General features: G+C 44.7%; 1 protein-coding gene and 1 long non-coding RNA gene across 2 annotated transcripts; one reads left to right on the forward strand and one right to left on the reverse strand.

The window, feature by feature from the left end:
• Positions 1–729: 729 nt before the first annotated feature.
• On the forward strand, positions 730–2,504 carry LOC113007955 (uncharacterized). Its single transcript, XM_026145038.1, has 4 exons — positions 730–926; positions 1,068–1,319; positions 1,888–1,977; positions 2,150–2,504. Exons 1-4 carry the CDS (start codon positions 797–799, stop codon positions 2,407–2,409), a joined length of 732 nt encoding a protein of 243 aa, XP_026000823.1. The 5' UTR covers positions 730–796; the 3' UTR covers positions 2,410–2,504.
• Positions 2,505–3,111: 607 nt separating this feature from the next.
• Positions 3,112–4,223, reverse strand: LOC113008216 (uncharacterized). The gene is made up of 2 exons (XR_003269995.1): positions 4,192–4,223; positions 3,112–3,381 (listed from the first exon to the last, which is right to left on the reverse strand). It is a non-coding gene; the product is annotated as an uncharacterized LOC113008216 (long non-coding RNA).
• Positions 4,224–20,859: the final 16,636 nt, after the last annotated feature.

Genomic DNA, 20,859 nt, shown 5'->3' on the forward strand with positions numbered 1-20,859 from the left:
TCACACAGTGTAGAAACTGCGGTGCTTCTGTTTCAGTCGCTCCCTATAAGAGGAAGTGTTGCAGCCACTCCTTCATGCAAACAATGTGAACAGACTGGTACGTCAACTTTGTGTGTTTAATTTAAAAAAGAAAAGGTGCCTTATTCTCTGCATGTTTAAGTCAGTCTGAGGTGACTTGTTTGCCTTGCAGCAGTTTGAAGGCTTCTGTCTCTAGAATGAGAAGACGGGTTCAGCACGGGTTGGGGAGGGGGGCACCGTGTCATCAGACTGAACCAAAGCCAGGGTCTAACTGGTTAACTGGACTGTGGTTGGTCAGTGTTGCTTGGTGATGGAGCAGAGAAATTAAAACTGAGCTCAGTGTGGAAAACGATGCTTTAAGGAGTTTGTGAACTCAGAGCGAGGGGGAATTCAGATATTACGCTGTGTTCACACCGAACGCGATGGACGCGAATAGAGCGTCAGGTTTACATGTAAAGTCAATGGAAAGGCGCGATGACGCGCGATTGCGGGTCCCGCGAAAATTCGGAAGCAGATTTGCGTCGCGAAAACGCCAAAACGCGTGAAACGCGCGTCAGTGTAGCGCGTCAGGCGCGTTTGACGCGCGAATAAAACCACGCGCGTGAGTTTTTGTGTTGCACTTTGTGCATACGCGCGTTTCGCGTCTACCGCTCGAGTTGGAAAAATCTGAACTCCAGCGTCAAATCGCGCCGCGACAACCAATCAGGAGCCTGGTGACGTGGCTCTGACCTAGGTCAAAGGGGCAGATCCAGCCAAAGCCCTTCATTCTTCATTCAGTATGGAGGAAAAGCTGATCAGCGCCGTGGCTAACCACCCCGAGCTATATGATGCCAGCTCCTATTTCTACCGAGACAGGAATAAAAAGGACCTAGCTTGGAGACACATAAGTGAGGAGATCGGGCAACCTGGTAAGTTCATTCCTTCTTCTTTTTAATTTTCAGACTGACCCGATGAAGCCGTGCAAAAGCTAGCAAGCGCGCCTACTGTCCCGCGATTTTCCCACTGTTGTACAAATACCTTTCCGCTAACCAGATAATGCGTTTATTCAGAGGACATCTGCAGGAGAAAGTGGAAGAGCCTCAGGGACACCTATAATAAGGAGAAGAGGTCAGAGAAGGAGAAGAGGAGTGGGTCTGCAGCAGGATCGGGGAGGAGATGGAAGTTCTTCGCGGTCATGGGGTTTCTGGACCCCTTCCTCACCCCGCGGGAGACCAGCGGAAATATGGTGCGGACCGTGGAGAACTTCTCCCCCGAGGACCAGGGACAGCCCGAAGAGGCAGCAGGGGAGTGTCAGTCAGAAGGTATGTTTACAATTAATTAATGTAGGCAGTTAATTTATGCGTGTTGTCATACAGGAATATATTTTGTTTATTAATAAACAGTATAAAGTAGTCCCGCTGTTCATCCGTCACCGCTTCGCCTTTTCGCTGATTTTTTTTATTGCACCGTACAGCTTTCAACGATGCGCATTGCATTCTGCAGCCCAAATGACAAATCTCCTCCGTGTCGTGTCTCCTGCGCTTGCCAAACTTATCATGTTTGGTTTTGATAACCATCACTTCAAATAGAAAAAAACAGCACAAAAACACTCATAACTATGACCCTCATTCGGAAATAGACACCTGCACCGGGAGCAAAAAAGGCGCACAAAAGTGGCGCCGCAGACGGAGAAAAAGCGCGGCATAATACTTTTACGTTTTAAAATCGACAAAGGTTTGCACTTTGAGAATCAACTTGTGAGAACTGTGACTACTGTTCATGTGCTGCAATAAATGGGAGACCACTGTATATAATAATAAGTATATAATAATATAATATTCTCTATGACTATTGTCTTCAACCTGTTAACATTTAATATTGTCTTGATAGAGTCAAGTTATCATGCAGCAGAGTCCTCCCCTGTTGCTTCTCCTGACTCCCCAGTCCCTGGTCCCTCCACTCCTGCTGCTGCACCCACAGGTATGAACATCAAGCACTGATAGCTTTTTACTTGCTTGGATTCCCTTGTGATCACCTTTACTAAATATCTACAACCAATCTGTTCATATCCTGTTTTTTTTTCAATTTTGAAAATGACAATCTAGTAGCAGCCTTCTCATTTCTTTGTGGTGTTTTGTTCTGTTTTTTACAGGCCCACAGAGGAGGAGAGCTCGAAGGCGGTCGAGGGAAGGGTCCCAGGATGGTCCATCGGCGGTGGAGCTGGCTATCCTGGAGTCCCTAAAGAGGCCACGCCCGTCTGCAACAGAGTATTTCCTCCTCGGCCTTGTTCCTGCTCTGGAGAGCATGCCGCCTCAGACACGAGAATTCGTGAAATTCCAAATTCATAAATTAGTTTTTGACAACAGCACAGCTGTGCTAAATTTGGAAACATTGGACCCTAATGATCAGTAGTTTTCTGATGAGGCAGCAGCTCTCCAGGGCAGAAACAATGTTCTTATTCTTCTCCTCCTTCTCCCCTGAGGCTCTTCCACTCCAAGCTGGGTCCTTTTTATTCCTGTCTCTCTGTAAATAGTTAAATTTTATATATTTATGTTGAATCTTTTTATTACTGAATTTATATATTTTATCAAATAAACATTTATAATGACAAATGTCTCTGTTCTACTACACAGCAAATATTGGCACCCGACTTGACACAAGTAGAATTTATTTCATATTATACTAATGACAAAATATACTGATACAGTGGGATGCAAAAGTTTGGGCAACCTTGTTAATAGCCATCATTGTCCTGTACAAATCGTTATTTGTCACAATTTAAATTGTCAGTTAAATACATCATATAGGAGACACACACAGTGATATTTGAGAAGTGAAATGCAGTTCACTGGATTTACAGAAAGTGTGCAATAACTTTACACTAAATAAAGCAGGTGCATATATTGGCAACACATAAAAAGAGAAATAACATAAATATGTAGTGTATATCAATGTGTGTGTCTCCTATATGATATATGTAATTGACATTTTTTACTGTAACCGATTCATACAGGAAAATAATGACTATTAATAAGGTTGCTCAAACTTTTGCATCACACTGGTTATAGGAACATAGTGAAGACAAGTTACTTAAGAGAATAAAGAGAGGTTAGGTTATTTTGGAGTAGAGATCCATTTATTAAGAAAATTTTAAAAAGGAGAAAGTTCCCTTGTAGTTGTGGAACATGGATCCTGAGTTGGGGGGTGCCTTCGTCTGGACGTGCTTCCCATCCAGAGCTCCACAACAGAGGGGGAAGTTCCAGCGCTCCTGGAATCCCTCTGCGATGGACCGCCAGTCTTCAGTTGAAGGCACAGCCGTGAAATCGTCCACTAGACAGTCCCAGATGGCCGTCGCTACCTGGGGGATGATCTGGCTCACCATACCTATGACACCACAGCCATGCTATCATTCAACCACTGATAACAGCATAAATCGAATTAAATTAAATCGGGACTTGATGAGACCATCTGAGTATCACTAGAAATATTATAAACAGTACCAGTTTGCTATCGGTAAACACCGAGAGCATTCACTGTTAGCATAGCACATCCATGTTAGCAGTGTATACACGATACACTGCTAACATGGATGTGCTATGCCATCAGTAAACGCCGACAGCATTCACTGTTAGCATAGCACATCCATGTTAGCAGTGTATAAACGATAGTTTATACACGCCGACAGCATTCACTGTTATAGCACATCCATGTTAGCAGTGTATACACGATACACTGCTAACATGGATGTGCTATGCCATCAGTAAACGCCGACAGCATTCACTGTTAGCATAGCACATCCATGTTAGCAGTGTATAAACGATAGTTTATACACGCCGACAGCATTCACTGTTATAGCACATCCATGTTAGCAGTGTATACACGATACACTGCTAACATGGATGTGCTATGCCATCAGTAAACGCCGACAGCATTCACTGTTAGCATAGCACATCCATGTTAGCAGTGTATAAACGATAGTTTATACACGCCGACAGCATTCACTGTTATAGCACATCCATGTTAGCAGTGTATACACGATACACTGCTAACATGGATGTGCTATGCCATCAGTAAACACCGACAGCATTCACTGTTAGCATAGCACATCCATGTTAGCAGTGTATAAATGGCTGGTTTAGCATATATTAGCACAGGTATCAATAAAGGACTACCGTATTGACCACTTTTACTAACCTCAGGCAGACGGACAGGCGCTCTGCAGGTGGGATTGAGCGCCTGTAATTGGTGTCTAGGCGGGCGATTCTGGGACCGACACGGGAAAGCAGGTCCTCAAACTGGCCGGGTGACAGACGATGATATCGCTGGAATCTGCCGTCATCCAGGCGCAGCTCCTGGAGCAAATGGTGAAACTCACCAAACTGCTCACGCGCCTGGAGGACCTGATGGACCCAGGTACAGCGAGGACGTCTTTTACGCTGCTGCTCTGCTCTCCACAGTACATAGAGAAGGGAGACTCTCTCTTCAAGCGCTAGCTCGATAGCTGCCATCTTGCAAAACCAGGTCTGGCACAACTCCCTCCCACATTCCCGGTTCACGCGCGTCAAAATATCATATTTTGACGCGCGATGGATTTTTCTTGGACACGCGTTGAGACGCGAATGTACACGCGTCAAATTAGGGGCGTTTGGGGCGTTTTATTCGCGTCCATCGCGTTCGGTGTGAACACACCGTTACAGTGAGGGAAAAATTCACTTCCTCCTGCTAAATTTGTAAGTTTGTTCACTTCCAAAGAAACGAACAGTCTCTAATTTTAGTGTATGTTTTATTTGAATAAGACAAAATAACATGACAGCTCTTTGGTCTTTCCCGAGGGACTGTACTGGGTCCTGGTGTTGTTGTTGTTGATGTGTGGCTGGCAGCTGCAAGGCTGCAGCCAAGTGCGTTGGAGTGTACAGCAACTGGAAATAAAGACATGTATTCTGAATGTGTTACAATGTGGTTGGGTCCAACATGCATCTACAGTGGTGCTGATAGCCAGGAGTGTGGCGTGGTGGAACCAACACGGGGCCAGCCAGTGGGACCAGCTGCAGGACCGGTCTAAGCACCGGATGCAGCTAATAGAAAGTCTGTCAGCTCCCCATGGAAGTGGCCGGTCTCTACGGTGAGGCCTGCATCGACACTGCCTACCTGTGCACCCATACCCACTCCTCCAGTGGGAGCAGGTAGTGGCCGGCAGGTTCCTGTTCCCCAGAGGAGGGCGGCTGTGGTCGGGTCCGTCATGCTTCTGTACAGCCTTCCTGAAAGCTTTCTGACAATAATAGGAGGCAAAAAGAGTTCTGACAGTCTTTTCTTCTGGATCAGGTCATTTTGCTGTGTGTGTGTTTGTGCATGTGTGTGTGTCTGTGTGTTAAAGTGTGCAGTGAGTGAGTTTGTGTCTGTAAGCATTTACAATGAAGAAAAACGTATCAGCGTTATGAAGTTTGCCCTGTGCTTTGATGCTGCTGAAAACAAACGTTATGATCAGGGATGTCAAACATTAGGTTCGGGGCCAGAGTTGGTCCGACAAAGACTCCGATCTGTCCCGCTGGACGGATTTGGGAAATATGATGCTGGACAAAGAGTTTTGTACTTGCATATCAAACAAATCTTACATCTCTTCTAATAATAATGATAATAATAATAATACAATTTATTTAATAAATCGCCTTTCAAAACACTCAAGGACACTGTACACAATCAATAACAACAACAAACATAACAATTTACAAAATAATAAGGATAAAACGTTGAGCAAATAAATGAAAGTGGCAGGATGGAAAATGCATGTGGAATAGACTAATGTGAACAGGTGAGTTTTGAGTCTGGACTTAAAAAGAGGGAGGGAAGTGATGTTTCTTATCTCAGAAGGAAGAGAGTTCCAAAGACGGGGGGCAGAGCAGCAGAAAGCCCTGCGCCCCACGGTGGCTAGCTGGGGGGAAGGGATGGTGATCTGAACCAGGTCAATGAGGTATAAAGGCGAGATATGGATAGCCTTGAATGACATCGGTGGTGTCAGACTGAACAACAGTGTTAGCCGCCCTGGGCAGACCGGCTAAAACACTGTGGTCAGCAGTCCTGTCAAAGCTCCGTGGGGAATGACGAGAGGTGGAGCAAAAGGATTGTATTGGTTTAGAGTTGTCATGATGAAACGTCTTGATGCTCAATCAGCCAAGTAAGTAAATCTCCAAAAGTTGATTCTGTTCATCTGGACGTTTTCAGCGGGAGAAACATTTTCTCACTCATCCAGGTGACGTCTTCAGACTCAGCTGACTGCAGGTCTCAATCTTATCAACAGTACATTTGCATAATGACTGAAACCAGCCCACTGAAGGAACAATGGGCTGGGAGGTCAGTTCCTTAATCATAATTATGCAAATGAGTCCCAATCACAGAGAGTTGGGGAATGGCTGCAATCACAGCATGTAAGATGGTGACAGATGTACCCTTAGGCCCCTCCTCAATTCAGAGATGGTCTTTCCCTTTTCTCGTAAATGGCCTCCTTGACTCCGCCCTGAAACCAGCGTTCCTCCCTGTCCAGGATGTTACATCCTCATCATTGAAAGAGTGTCCACTGGCCTGTAGGTGTGAATAGACTGCAGAGTCCTGGCCTGACGAGGTGGCTCTTCTGGGTTGTGCCGTCCTCTTAGCCAGAGGTTGTTTAAATTCCCCGATGTATAAATCCTGCCAATCCTCCTGCACTTACCAGCGTACACTCTGTTACTCTGTGTGTGTCAGGGGACCCGATCCTTGGGGTGGACCAGTTTTTGGCGCAGTATGTTTTGGGGTTTAAAAGCCACAGAGACCCGGTGTTTAGAAAAAATGTGTCTCAGCTGCTCCGATACTCCTGACACGTACGGGATCACTACAGGTTTTTGCTTGGGCAGCGGTTGTCCTTCTCTCCTGGATCGGCTGGAGCTTTCTTTGACAAAAGTCCAGCTGGGATAACCACACTTACTCAGGGCCTTCTTGATGTTCTTCTGCCTCCCTGGCTGCTGTGTCAGTGGGGATGGTGTTCGCTCTGTGTTGTAGCGTCCTGATGACGCCCAGTTTGTGCTCCAGTGGATGATGAGAGTCAAATCTTAGATACTGATCCGTATGTGCAGGTTTACGGTACACGTCAGCTTGTAGATGTCCCCCATTACTGATGGAAATCTCACAGTCTAAGAAGGCTAACCTGCCACTGTTCATATCCTCCCTGGTGAATTTGATGTGTCGGTCCACCGAGTTAATGTGATCCGTGAAATGTGGTACATCCTGATCTTTGATTGTCACCCAGGTGTCATCCACATACCTGAACCAATGGCTTGGTGGTGTTCCAGGGTAGGATAGCAAAGCCCTCTTTTCCACTTCTTCCATGTACAAATTGGCCTCGATGGGTGAAACTGGGAGCCCATGGCACACCCATGTTTCTGCCTGTAGCACTGACTCTTGTATGTGAAGTAGGTGGAATGAAGACACAGTTCAAACACACTTGGTCGATGCTGAGAGTGGTCCTGTTGCTGAGGTTGGTGTCATACTGTAATCTCTTACGGACTACCTCCAACGCTTCCGTGACTGGGATGCAAGTGAAGAGAGATGTAACGTCGTACGAGACCATGGTTTCATCTGCCTCCTTCTCAACAAAATCCAGGGTGTTCTGGATGTGGTTTTCAGAGCTGCCCACCAGCGGGTTGAGGATCGAAGCCAGAAACTTGGAGATGTTATAGGTGACCGAGTTGATCATGCAGACAATCGGTCTTAAAGGTGCACCCTGTTTATGTATCTTCAGTAAACCATACTGACTTTAAGATTAAGGAACTGCCATCTTTTGCTCCACATCCTGCAAAAGAAGCAACCATGAGGGGGAGAGGGTGTGTCTGGTAGCCATGGGAAGACGTGTTGTAACAGGGCTCCTCAATGGACTAACTTTTTTCATAATTTCATTGCTCCAAAACTAATGAACTTTTAATAATAGTACGATAACACGCCCGTGTGCTGCTCTGAGGCACTTTTTACATCTTCAAAGCTCCGTTGTACGAAATATGAGCAAAACTAGATCGGGGAAAGAGCAGGCCGCAAAAGCCTCGGACCATGCTGAGGACAGACCGGAGGCACCATCCCATGACATGAGTGAGATTATGAGAGCTATTGCTAGCTCTGAAAAGAGGATATTGGACCGTATCGATTCAAGCACGAAAGATTTAAATGATAAAATAGACACAATCAAAGAAGATCTGGAGAAGCAAGACACCCGTTTGGAAAGTGTAGAGTTTGGTTTGAATACTTATTCAGACCGGACAGTGGAGTTGGAAAACGAGGTTAGCAAGCTGAAATCGGACCAGCAAGTTGGACGACATCGAGGGGCGACAACGCCGGTGCAATGCACGCATTGTAGGGGTGAAGGAGGGCTTTGAAAACACCGGGAAACCTACGGCAGTTATTGCTACAATGCTGAAAGACATACTGGGCCTCGATTTTACTCCGATGCTGGACCGCGCTCATCGAAGCTTGGGTCAACAGGGAAACTCCCCCAGGGCGATCGTGGTGAAGTTTCACTATTACCAAGAGAAGGAAGAGGTTTTCCAGAGGGCCGCCAAGTCGCAGCCATTGCTGCTGCAGGACATGAAGATAAGCATTTTTCCTGATTTTACAGCAATGGTGGCAAAGAAACGAGCTGCTTTTATGGAGGCTAAACGTTTGCTCCGAGGCTGCGCTCGCGTTAAGTTTGGACTTTTGTTTCCAGCTGTTCTCCGCATCACTTCACCTACGGGACAGGACAATCGTTTCACCGACCCAGCGGCTGCAATAGACTTTATCAAAAAAGACTTACTACGGCCGTGAGAGGTACAGCCGAGTGAGAAGAGATAAGTTGGACTTCATCAGGGCTGGACTGGGACAAAAAATCTGCATTTTGACTAGAGACCGGCCCACCAAAAATGTGACGTCATTCAGGGGTAAAACCGCAAAGGATTCTGGGAACTTGTGGCAAGAGGTACTAGCGCACGCAGGCTTTCAATTGAACTCAGTTACACAGCGATAAAAAGAAACACAAAAAATGGCAAGAAGCTGTTGTATTATTAACCGCAATAGCCGGCGTTGTGCCAAAAACTGATTGCTCGTATTTAAATTGCTATGAGTAACTTGTTGGGCTATAATATGTGAAACATATGTCAAATGCATCCCTCATGGATGACATAAAGTCATCTCTCCATCTCTCTCTGCTGCTCTTCTGTCTCCTGTCACAGACTTCTCCACTTTTGATGATAAATCAGCTGGTGCAACATGTAAGGATTGGCACAATTTGTTAAGATTTTGAGGAGTTTGAGAAACTAACCTTAAGCATAAAATAAAATGTACTATCAGTAACTTCATAGCACCCGCCCAGCAGTATATAAGCTCCGTCATGCTAGCTAGTAGCAGTACCAGTTATTCTAAGCGCCTGTAAAAAGTCAGCACAACGAAAACAAACTCCAACTAAACTTGGTTTATATCTGACACAGATAGACAGCAGGTCATAACTTCTTACCTGAAGTTCAGTTCCTCTGCCACTATGACCGGCGGCCGCCTCGCGTCTCTCCTCCTCTTGCCTCCCCTTTCCCTTATCCACCTGCTGGCCTCCACCACTTGCTGATGTTGCTAAATCTGTGGAAGCTATGCCATAGCTACCGCCAAACACTTCAGTTATTTTTACACATTTGGCAGCGTCTGCCTGAAGTTTCTTTTTGGCCCTAATTTTTTCTGCACCTTCTTTCCTTTTTTTGTTCTCCATTTTCTTTAGTTCGTCTATAAGATTGCTAAACAAGGGGGAGGGTGCATCCGACCTCCTCGGCTGTAATTGGTCCAGCCCAGAGTCGATCATGACCAATTGGCCAATCCAACACCTTTCATTATTTATACCCTTCCCAAAAAAAAAAATCGATTGGCCCATAAAAACAAAAAATCGCCAGCGGCCCACCGGGCTAATGCCCGGTATGCCTGATGGCCAGTCCAGCTGCGGACTTCACATGTGCGATTGTTTGAACTCAAGGGACATTGTTATACGTCTGTGTTGGGGAGAAGTCAAGTAACTAATTGGGCCATATTCATAAAAGGCCGGAAGGTATAATAATCTTGATTTAATTTATTAAACGGTGCATAACCAGCATAACGGTGCCCATCTGGAAAGGGAAAGGCGATGTGGCTGAATGCTCCAACGACCGCCCGATCCGACTCCTAAGCCATACTATGAAGGTTTTCGAACGGATCATCGACGCCAGGATGCGAGAAATCGTCAACTTAACGCCCAACCAATGTGGCTTCATCAGGGGGCGTGGCACGATGGACGCCATCCATGCTGCCCGCCTGCTTTTGGAGAAGCACCGAGAGAAGTCCAAGACCATCCACATGGCCTTCCTCGACTTGGAAAAGGCGTTTGACCGTGTCCCACACGACCTCATCTGGCACTCCCTGCGATCACATGGAGTTCCTGAAGCCTACGTCAACTGGACAAAGCTCCTCTACCGACAAGTCACCAGCGTGGTCAGAAACCCAGTGGGAACATCGCCGCCCTTTAACATCAATGTGGGCGTCCACCAAGGCTCGGCACTCTCCCCGCTGCTCTTCATCCTTTGCATGGACACTGCGACGGCAGATCTCCAGTCACCCCATCCCTGGACACTTCTCTACGCCGACGATGTCTTCCTGGCCGATGAATCGCGAATAGAACTGCAATACCAAACGCAGCAGTGGAAGACTCGCCTAGCTGACTTCGGCCTGAGGCTCAACACCAACAAGACCGAATACTTAGAGGCTGGCCCCCAGACCGACGGCACGATCAGCGTCGATGGAGAAGATCTGGCGAAAGTACCTCATTTCAAATACCTCGGATCGATGATCAGCAATGACGGCGATATCCTACTAGATGTACGAGCCAGGATCAACGCAGCGTGGATGAAATGGCGCCAAGTCACCGGCGTCCTGTGTGACCAAAGAATGCCCAATCGCCTCAAGTCAAAGATCTACAAGAGTGTAGTGCGCCCCGTCGCCCTCTATGGATCCGAGTGCTGGCCAGCCACCGCAAAGCACGAACAAGCCCTTCACACGATGGAAATGCGGATGCTGCGATGGTGCCTAGGCCTGACACGATGGGACCACGTCATGAACACCGACGTTAGAAAGAGGATGGGCATCGCGCCAATCACAGATAAGATGCAAGAAGCGAGGCTGCGGTGGTACGGACATGTGGTACGGAGCGATGAGAACTCAGTGGTGAGAACAGCACTGCGGCTCAGCCCCCAAGGACGTCGACCTAGAGGCAGACCAAAGCGGAGATGGATGGACCGAATCAAGGACGACGTGAAGAAGATCGAAGCCGATCTGACCGACGCCCTTGACCGACCCAAGTGGAGACGACTTTGCAGAAAAGCGGACCCTGCAACCGAGCGGGAAAAACGCTAGGAGGAAGAATTTATTATGAATACTCTGCCTTCCTACTTTGTTCCGATTTTTGATATGTTCGAGATATTGCTGTTATTCTGGGGCATTTGGTTAGAATAAACACGGGGAAAGTGGAAAATATAAGTTTTGGAATTTAGTTTAGTTATTAAATGTTATATATTTGCCCAGTTGAGGGGCTGTTTGATGGTTAACAGTATGTTTAGTCACTGTGCTATCCTAGCCTGGAGGGTTGCGATCTCAGGGATAATAGTAGATCAGCATGGGGTTTTGAGGCTCGTTTTATTTATTTATTTATTTTTCCCTTTATTTTCCTTCTCTTTCTCCCCCTCTTTTTTTTGGGCGGGGGGGGGGGGGGGGGGGGTTCCAGAGGTTGGGACATATTTTTTCTGCACCTGCATTTTTGTACCTGAATGGTAAGCTCACAAAGTCATCTGCCTCTTTGTTTTATACGCTGGAATGTTAAAGGTATAAATAATCCGGTTAAACGCACAAGGGTTTTTACTCATTTAAAATCATTGAGATCCGATGTTGTATATCTGCAGGAAACACACCTCCGATCAAGTGAACAAATTCAACTTAAAAAAAACATGGATAAGCCAAATATTTAGCTCAAAATTTGAGGAAAGATCACGGGGTGTGGCTATTCTAATTGTGAAGGGGATTCCATTTATTCCACTATCAACTGTGGCGGATACCAGAGGGAGATATATTATTATACAGGGCAGGTTGTATGGGAAACAAGTAATTCTTGCAAATGTATACGGACCAAACTGGGACGACCCAAATTTTTATTGTACCTTTTTAAAACACCTGCCAGATTTAACAGAGTCCCATTTGATACTGGGTGGTGACTTTAACTGCGTACTTAATCCTCAACTTGACAGATCAAACCCAAAACCTGATAGCAAAATTTCAAAAGCGGGTAATGTTCTAAAATCCTTTATGCAATCTTATGCTTTTTTTGACCCCTGGAGGAACAAAAATCCTGCATCTAAACAATTCTCATTTTTCTCACCAGTGTTGTAGATAGTAGAATTCTTCCCAAGGTTTCAGATTGCCAATACAACTCTATTGTTATCTCAGACCATAGTCCAGTACAATTAGATGTAAATTTTTATGAACGCTTAAGTCAAAAACCGGCCTGGCGACTTGATCCTTTACTCCTAACTAAAGACTCATTTAAAAAAATGGTCTCTGAGCAAATACAGTTTTTCTTAGAGACAAATCAAACCCAAGGGATGAAAATGACTGTTGTATGGGAGGCATTAAAGGCCTATCTTAGAGGCCAGATAATTTCATATGTATCATTTCAAAAAAAGAAATACTTACAACAAATGAACAACCTAGCCAACAGTATAAAAGAGATTGATTGCTTATATACAGAAAATCCAACACCAGACCTCTATAAGAGAAAATTATTACTAAATTCAGAATACAAAATTCGGTCCATTCAGCAAACAGAACGTTTATTTTTCAAATCAAGGCAAAAGTTCTATGAACATGGGGAAAGAGCCGGAAAACTTTTGGCACATCAAATTAAGCAATCCATATCAGCTAACACGATTTCTGAAATCTGTAAAACCTCTGGAGAAAAGACGTCTGATCCGAAAACCATTAATGACCAGTTTAAAATGTTCTATTCCAATCTTTATACTTCAGATCCAGTTGATGAAAACAAGGTTGCTGAAATGCTTGATAGATTATCGATTCCACAAAAATCGGTAAATGACAGAACAGAAATTGATAGAGAGATAACCATTAGTGAAATTGTTGAAGCAATTAAATCAATGCAAAGTAACAAGGCACCGGGACCTGATGGTTTCCCTATTGAACTATATAAAATGTTTATAGACAAACTAGCACCAATACTCAAAGATGTATACCAGGAAATATTCTTTCAAGAGAAATTACCAGATACTATGAAACAAGCCATAATTTCTGTGCTGTACAAAAAGGGTAAGGATCCCTCACAATGCAGCTCCTACAGACCGGTGAGCCTCTTAAATTGTGATTACAAAATTCTCACAAAAATCTTAGCTAATAGAATCAATCTCATACTGCCAAAAATTATTAATCCTGATCAAACCGGCTTTATACCAGGGCGACAGTCATTTTATAATATGCGCCGCCTATTTAATATTTTATATGCATCAGAACCAAAAGAAAAGTCAGAAATGATCATTTCTCTTGATGCAGAAAAGGCCTTTGACCGTATAGAATGGCCATATCTTCATGCGGTCCTAAATACATTTGAATTTGGCCCATTGTTTCGAAAATGGATTAAAATACTTTATTCCTCTCCAGTTGCGGCAGTGAGGACAAATAATGTAACCTCTGACATTTTTCAGCTTAGTAGAGGCTGCAGGCAAGGCTGTAGTTTATCTCCCTATCTTTTCAACTTAGTAATTGAACCTTTAGCTATCGCTCTTAGGGAGGACGGTCAGGTTGCTGGAATCTCTAGGGACGGGACAGTGCACAAAGTATCACTGTGTGCAGATGACCTATTGCTGTATATATCTAATCCAACGGCATCAATCCCTAAATTGCTCAAGGTATTAGACCAAAAATGTGACGTCATTCAGGGGTAAAACCGCAAAGGATTCTGGGAACTTGTGGCAAGAGGTACTAGCGCATGCAGGCTTTCAATTGAACTCAGTTACACAGCGATAAAAAGAAACACAAAAATGGTAGGAAGCTGTTGTATTATTACTGCAATAGCCGGTGTTGTGCCAAAAAGTGATTTCCGGTATTTGCCAAAAACTGCACATACCTGCACATACAAAGTTTTGCAAAAACATTGTTTCCTTCATTCTCCTACCTACCTCCTAAAAATCAAGTGGATAGCATTTTGGAAATGGATCCTTTTGGCAAAAGGCGATTCTTCGTCATATACAAACTGATGCAGAGCTTAAGGCCTATTACTTGGGAAAAAACTAAAAATAATTGGGAAAAAGACGTTGGGGTGGATTTATCTGATGATGAGTGGAGATCTTGCTTGAATCGTATACATACCTCCTCCCTTTGCACTCGCCATGGTTTCATTCAGTTTAAAATTCTTCATCGTCTTCATTATACAATAGAGAGGCTTTCAAAATGTTTCCCAGAAGCCGATCCTACCTGTCCCAGGTGTGGGCACAATCCAGCAAATGAAGGTCACATGATGTGGTCTTGTCCAAACCTGGATAATTACTGGGGAAATATATTTAAAGTATTATCTCACATCAGTGCGCAGAACTTAATGCTTGATTTCCGCATTGGCATTTTTGGAGTTATGCCACCTCAATACGAAATTAGTAAATCTCAGGAAAATGCCATAGCGTTTGCTACGTTGCTTGCCCGTAGACGTATTCTACTCCACTGGAAGTCTGATAAGGCTCCTTCATACATACAGTGGTTAAAGGAGGTGCTTTTGTTTTTACCACTGGAAAAACTTAGATAGAGTTCTCTCATCACAACAAAAATTCTCTGCGACTTGGAACCCATTTATTGACCATATAAAAACGTGTTTTCCAGATGTGTGACGTACTTTTTTTTTTGTTTTGTTCTGTTTCTCTTTACATGAGCCTCGGGTGGGGAGGGGGGGGTTTCTTTTTGGTTTTTTGTGTATAATCGCGACGTTTTCATTATGTATTGTGACCATGATTTGTGAAAAATTTGATTTAAATAGAATTTTTAAAAAAAAAGATTAAGGAACTGCCCTCCCAGCCCATTGTTCCTTCAGTGGGCTGGTTTCAGGCATTATGAATAATTATGAATAATTACACACACCCCACTTTGCAGTTATTTATTTGTAAAAAATGTTTGGAATCATGTATGATTTTCGTTCCACTTCTCACGTGTACACCACTTTGTGTTGGTCTTTCACGTGGAATTCCAATAACATTGATTCATGTTTGTGGCTGTAATGTGACAAAATGTGGGAAAGTTCAAGGGGGCCCAATACTTTTGCCAGCCACTGTAGATAGACGTAACCAAACCCAACTCTGTGTGGCTCAATGGCATTTACTCAGCGCAGCGCCTTTATCGTTTATCAATCCAGTCCTGATAGCCCTGTGGATAAATCTGACCCGTCATTCCAAAGTAGGCCTCCAAACCTTGGAGGGCCTGAGGTGTCCCCAGAGAGGTGGCGTCTGATACCCAACCTGACATATAGACACAGACATACAGGCACACACAGATACAAACATCCATTCCCACCCTCATGCTCTCATATGCACTTACTCCACACTCAACCAACGTGGAGACAGACATAAAGAGACGCTGTACACACGATCACACTCCCCAAGCGTACTCTACGAACCGGGTCTAGGTACCCTTGCCCCTGGAGGGGGGAACTGCACCCAGACCCAGGTGGTGTTACCCTTTTCCCTGCGGTGGGGGGAGGCAGACCGCCCCGACTCCGCAGCAGCAGGGAGGCCCCACACTCCAGACCACAGTCGGACGGCCAGAGAGCAGCAGGTAAGTGCATAGTCCCTCCTGCTAGCCCTCAATGTCTACGTGTATTTAAAATTGAGAGGTGGGCAACGACGCCAGGGGTGAGGTGTACACCCTGATGGTACTTTGGATTCCGTGTAGCGTGCCCACCCCCAAGATCCTATATGTATGTGTAATGAGAGTGTGAGTAATGTGAATGTCTAAGTTGTGGGATAAAATTGAGGCAGAGGCAGCCAGAAGGGGACAGAGGGGGGGGGATGCCTCCTCTGCACCCTGGTGACACACCTTTATCCCAAGGCCCTGTGATTGTGGTGGAGCGGGAAGAGGGAGGCAAAAAAAATTACATAACTAACAAATCAGAGCACAAAACGTTGAAAACTTGGGTCCATTATCAAAGTTTCCTTCCTTTACAGTCCGGGTCGGAGGCTTTTGATCCTCCTGATTTTCTCCAAAAAGTTGTCCAACTGGGTCTCAACTCCAGGGAGAGTAGTAAGGAACATTTGGATAGCATTGCTAAAGCCATGTGCACTGATCTTTGTGAAAAATTAACTATCTCTAGGGCTGAGGATTTAATGGCAGGTAGCGCCTTTGGATGTCTCTTGGTTCCTGTTTTACTTTGACAGTCCCGCGTCCCGTGTTCAGTTTTCTGTGTTTTGCTTTCCCGTTGTCTCACCATGTCAGGTTAGGTTCAGCTGTATCTAATGACAACTCTCAGCTGTTATTATGTTACTGTCAGGGGAGTTTTCCCAATTCTGACCTTACACCAAAATTCTACAATACACATTTAATAAATAAATATATACATACATTTGACCATTAATCTGATTAAAAATTTTACATTTTACACTTACACCTTAACAATTATTATTAAAAAAAACACCAAAAACCTATGCACAGAGATTGGCCACACTCCCTTAACCCATGACCTTCAAATGGTGTCCAGACCCCCGGGGAAACATTTGCCCAAACATTTGGGGGGTGTCCAAATTTATAGGCTGCATCCTGCAGTCCTGCCGAGGACCCGGCCTTCGTGGTCTACGTGGGCCTTCGTGGTCTACGTGGGCCTTCGTGGTCTACGTGGGTCAGGTCCTCCGTAGGCTGGAAATGCGAGGCTGTGAAATTGGACGGTCTAGCCTTCAGTTTTGCTTCACCGCTGTCTCGGTGGAGTTTAATGAACTCAGCCGTCTGCTCCATCACGAATACATCATGGCTGAGCTGCTGTCATTCCCAGTCAATTTCGGTTTGTTATAATATCACTAACAGTTGACTGTGAAATATTTAGTAGTGTGGAAATGTCATGAGTGCAGTGGTCAGAATTCTGGAAAAGATTTTTAAAAAAGACGTGCCCACTCCCCCCCTACCCCCCAGTGGTCCTAATCCTCTTCCATACAAATCAAAGCAATACAAGACCAAACAAAACCCAAACTTGAAAAACTAAAAAATAAACTTGAGAAAGCCTGAACATGAAAATCCGGCGCATGTGTTAAAAAAAAATCAACACACTGGCTTGGTTCGTCTCACCAGAGTCACGCGATCAATCATGTCCAAGGCATCAATCGTCACATCACTGCGTCAGTACCTGATTCAATGGTTTATAACAAAGTGATTCATTGGTGTGTTTTGGTGATTTTGTGGCACAGTGAACCAGTGTGCGACATGATTAGAAACATGGAGCCAGTTAGACAGGACGTCTGCCTGTTCCTAAACCAGTTCATCAGCAGTTCTGCTCCCAGGTCAAAAATATACATAAGAAATACACAATACATGTAGTTATTACAGAAGTTATAGTATATTATAAACACACGTGCCCACTGGTTAATTACATAGTCAGGGTGCTCAGGGCAACTTATTGTGGTTTGGATGTAGCGTAATTTTTTTTTTTTATTAATAAAAAACATAAAGAAGTCACAAGCAGAAGGAGAATGGCACATGTTTAAACAAGGAAGGTTTATTCATCTAAATTATTTATTATTAAAATAGACGGAAAGTAATTTTTTCACCCACAAAGTATACATGTTTACACATAATAACCCGACATCAACAGAAGCTGTCGGCTCAGCTCTGTAGAGCAGACAATCAGAACAAAGCAGTTCATTATAACCTCGAGATTCAAGCTGCTCTTCATACTTTGGCCACCAGATGTCACCAATGAGAACTGTGTTGAAAAGCTTCCATTAAGAAACCGTTTTTCAGTACAAACTTTAATGCTTTAGAAAGCGTCATTTGGCGATCACTGTGCCGTGGATGCGTGGAAACATGGCGTGAACGTAACAGACAACCTAATACTGAATGCATGACAGCTAAACCCATAAATACACATGAGAGTGACGAGGGAAAAGGAAACACACGGGGAACACAGCTGGGACGAAATAAACATAATGACAAGACAGCAGGAAGCAACCTGAACACACTGAACATGAGATGCGAGACTGTCAAAATAAAACAGGAAACACGCAGACTAAGACACACAGACCTGACATGGCGATTGAGAAATAGACACTGCAGATGAGACATGGACAAAACTAAGCATCAAATACAGAGAAAGGGATGGATAGGGAGAACAAGCCTGCAGATGGGAAACAAGAGGAGTAGACGAGACAGAGCGAGTGAGGGGGACACGAAGGGAGACAAAGACATCACCGAGACACACAAAGGGCGAAGGAGACTTAAACACAGGAGACATGTAAACTCACACACTGAAGACACGACACCAACCAACATAGTGGGCAGATGGGAGAAACCTAAACAGGGAAACATGGAGAACTCAAAGAGAACACACTGAAGCCTAAACTAAACTAAACAAGAACATCACAGTGCGAAAAGGTGTGATGGCGAGGCATGAGAGGCAAATACTGTTTATGGGGTTTGCCCTAATACTGCATTAAACATGGGCTATGACATTTATCACAGGAATATCCTGAAATTTCTGCCTTCCACCTGTAAGCAAACAAGCAAAGAATTAAAGCTGTGAGGCCCGGAGTCAAACTGCCAAGCTGATGGTCGATTGATTGTAATTTGATGATATGATTATATTTCAGTCCTTCAGATATAAAAACATCAGAGTGTGGCCAAATTTCATCAAAAAATTTGTATTTTAATACAAACTTCTTTATTTTCTTATTTAAACTTTTGTTTGATCAGCCTGAAATCTTAAGAACAGTAATAATACCAACTTCAGGACCAACTTCACACCTGATCAGATCTGCACACTGTTAGACCTCTGCCTCACCACTACATACTTCAAATATAACGAAGGCTTTTACAGACAAAAACATGGCTGTGCCATGGGCTCCCCCGTGTCACCTATTGTAGCCAACCTTTACATGGAGGAAGTGGAAAGGAAGGCTCTTGGCTCTTTCAAAGGAAGAGTACCCAGCCACTGGTACAGATATGTGGACGACACCTGGGTCAAAATCAAGACACAAGAAGTGGAATCCTTCACTGCGCACATTAACGCTGTGGATAAGAACATCAAGTTCACCAGGGAAGACACAAAGGACGACTGTTTGCCTTTCCTGGACTGCGCCGTGCACATTGAAGAGAACGGCAAACTCAACATCGAAGTTTACCGGAAGCCCACACACACGGACCAGTACCTCCTCTTTGACTCCCATCACCCTCTGGAGCACAACCTTGGAGTAATCAGGACCCTACACCACCGGGCAGAACATGTTCCCTCTAAGCCTGAAGGGAAAAAGAAGGAACACACACATGTAAAGGAAGCACTCAAAACGTGCGGCTATCCTAAATGGGCGTTCTTAAAGTCAGCAAAGAGGCACAGAAAAGAAGACCAGACACCAGCGAGGGAGGATAAGGAGGACAGACGCAACAACATTGTCATCCCCTATGTAGCCGGTGTATCAGAGAAACTCAGGAGAGTTTTCTCCAAGCATGACATCCCGGTGTATTTCAGACCCAGCAACACGCTCAGACACAAACTGGTTCACCCCAAAGACAAAACCCCAAAACACAAACTTAACAATGTGGTGTTTGCTGTACAGTGCAGCGAGGAATGCCCAGACCTCTACATCGGAGAGACCAAACAGCCACTTCACAAGCGCATGGCACAACACAGAAGAGCCACCTCCACAGGACAAGACTCAGCAGTCCATCTGCATCTAAAGGTCAAAGGTCACTCTTTCGAGGATGCCAATGTTCACATTTTGGACAGAGAGGACAGATGGTTGTAAAGAGGAGTGAAAGAAGCATCTATGTCCACTGTGTCCACATCTTTGAACAGAGGCGGGGTTTACGACACCAACTCTCTGCCATCTATAATCCAGTTCTGAGATCCCTTCCCAGACGCCTTAACGTCCACTCACATCCTGGGCCATCTGACCTCAGGAATTCACATGATAAGGTGGGGCCAGGTTTCACAATGAACACACCCGAAACTCTGGCTGATTGGGACCCACACCCAGTTTCACACCTTGGCTCAGGCGATTAGAGGATCATCAGGGGGTCCTTTTGTCCCTCTGTGGGGGGAAACTCCCACTAGGTTTATATCTGGGACTCTCCACCATTTGACCTTAGAACTGAAGAAGCTTCTCGGACGAGAGGTGAAACGTCTTCAAGCAACTTAAAGAAGTCCAGACGCTTTTCTTTGCAAGCTCCTTTGACTACGATGACCTGGATGACTGAGAACCTTCACAGACAACAGTAATAATACAGTAATTTATATTAGTGAAATGTATTTGTTTGTATACCCAATCTCCTCTGTGATTTAATCTGGACCTCTGGACAGCTTTCGTCCGCAGACCTCCGCGATCTTGCAGGAGTGTACCAATTAAAAAGATCAGGAAGGTATGAGGGCGCTAACCTGTGCAAAAACAAATAATAAAATCTTAAAAACTAACAGGCAGCCCGTGTAAGGATGCCAGTATGGGAGATATATGCTCTCGCTTGCATGTGCCAGTTAGTAACTGTGCCGCAGCGTTTTGGACCAGCTGCAGACGGCTAACTGGTGACAGACTAACACCAGAGTAAAGAGTATTACAGTCGTCGAGACGAGAT

The sequence above is a fragment of the Astatotilapia calliptera genome, chromosome 16 (genome assembly GCF_900246225.1).
Source record: "Astatotilapia calliptera chromosome 16, fAstCal1.2, whole genome shotgun sequence".
Classification (NCBI taxonomy): domain Eukaryota; kingdom Metazoa; phylum Chordata; class Actinopteri; order Cichliformes; family Cichlidae; genus Astatotilapia; species Astatotilapia calliptera.

Coding starts and splice junctions, on each gene's coding strand:
- LOC113007955 (XM_026145038.1), top strand. CDS start 797: ATGGAGGAAAAGCTGATCAGCGCCGTGGCTAACCACCCCGAGCTATAT. Junction 1,320..1,887: donor AGGGGAGTGTCAGTCAGAAG/GTATGTTTACAA, acceptor TTGTCTTGATAG/AGTCAAGTTATCATGCAGCA. Junction 1,978..2,149: donor TCCTGCTGCTGCACCCACAG/GTATGAACATCA, acceptor TGTTTTTTACAG/GCCCACAGAGGAGGAGAGCT.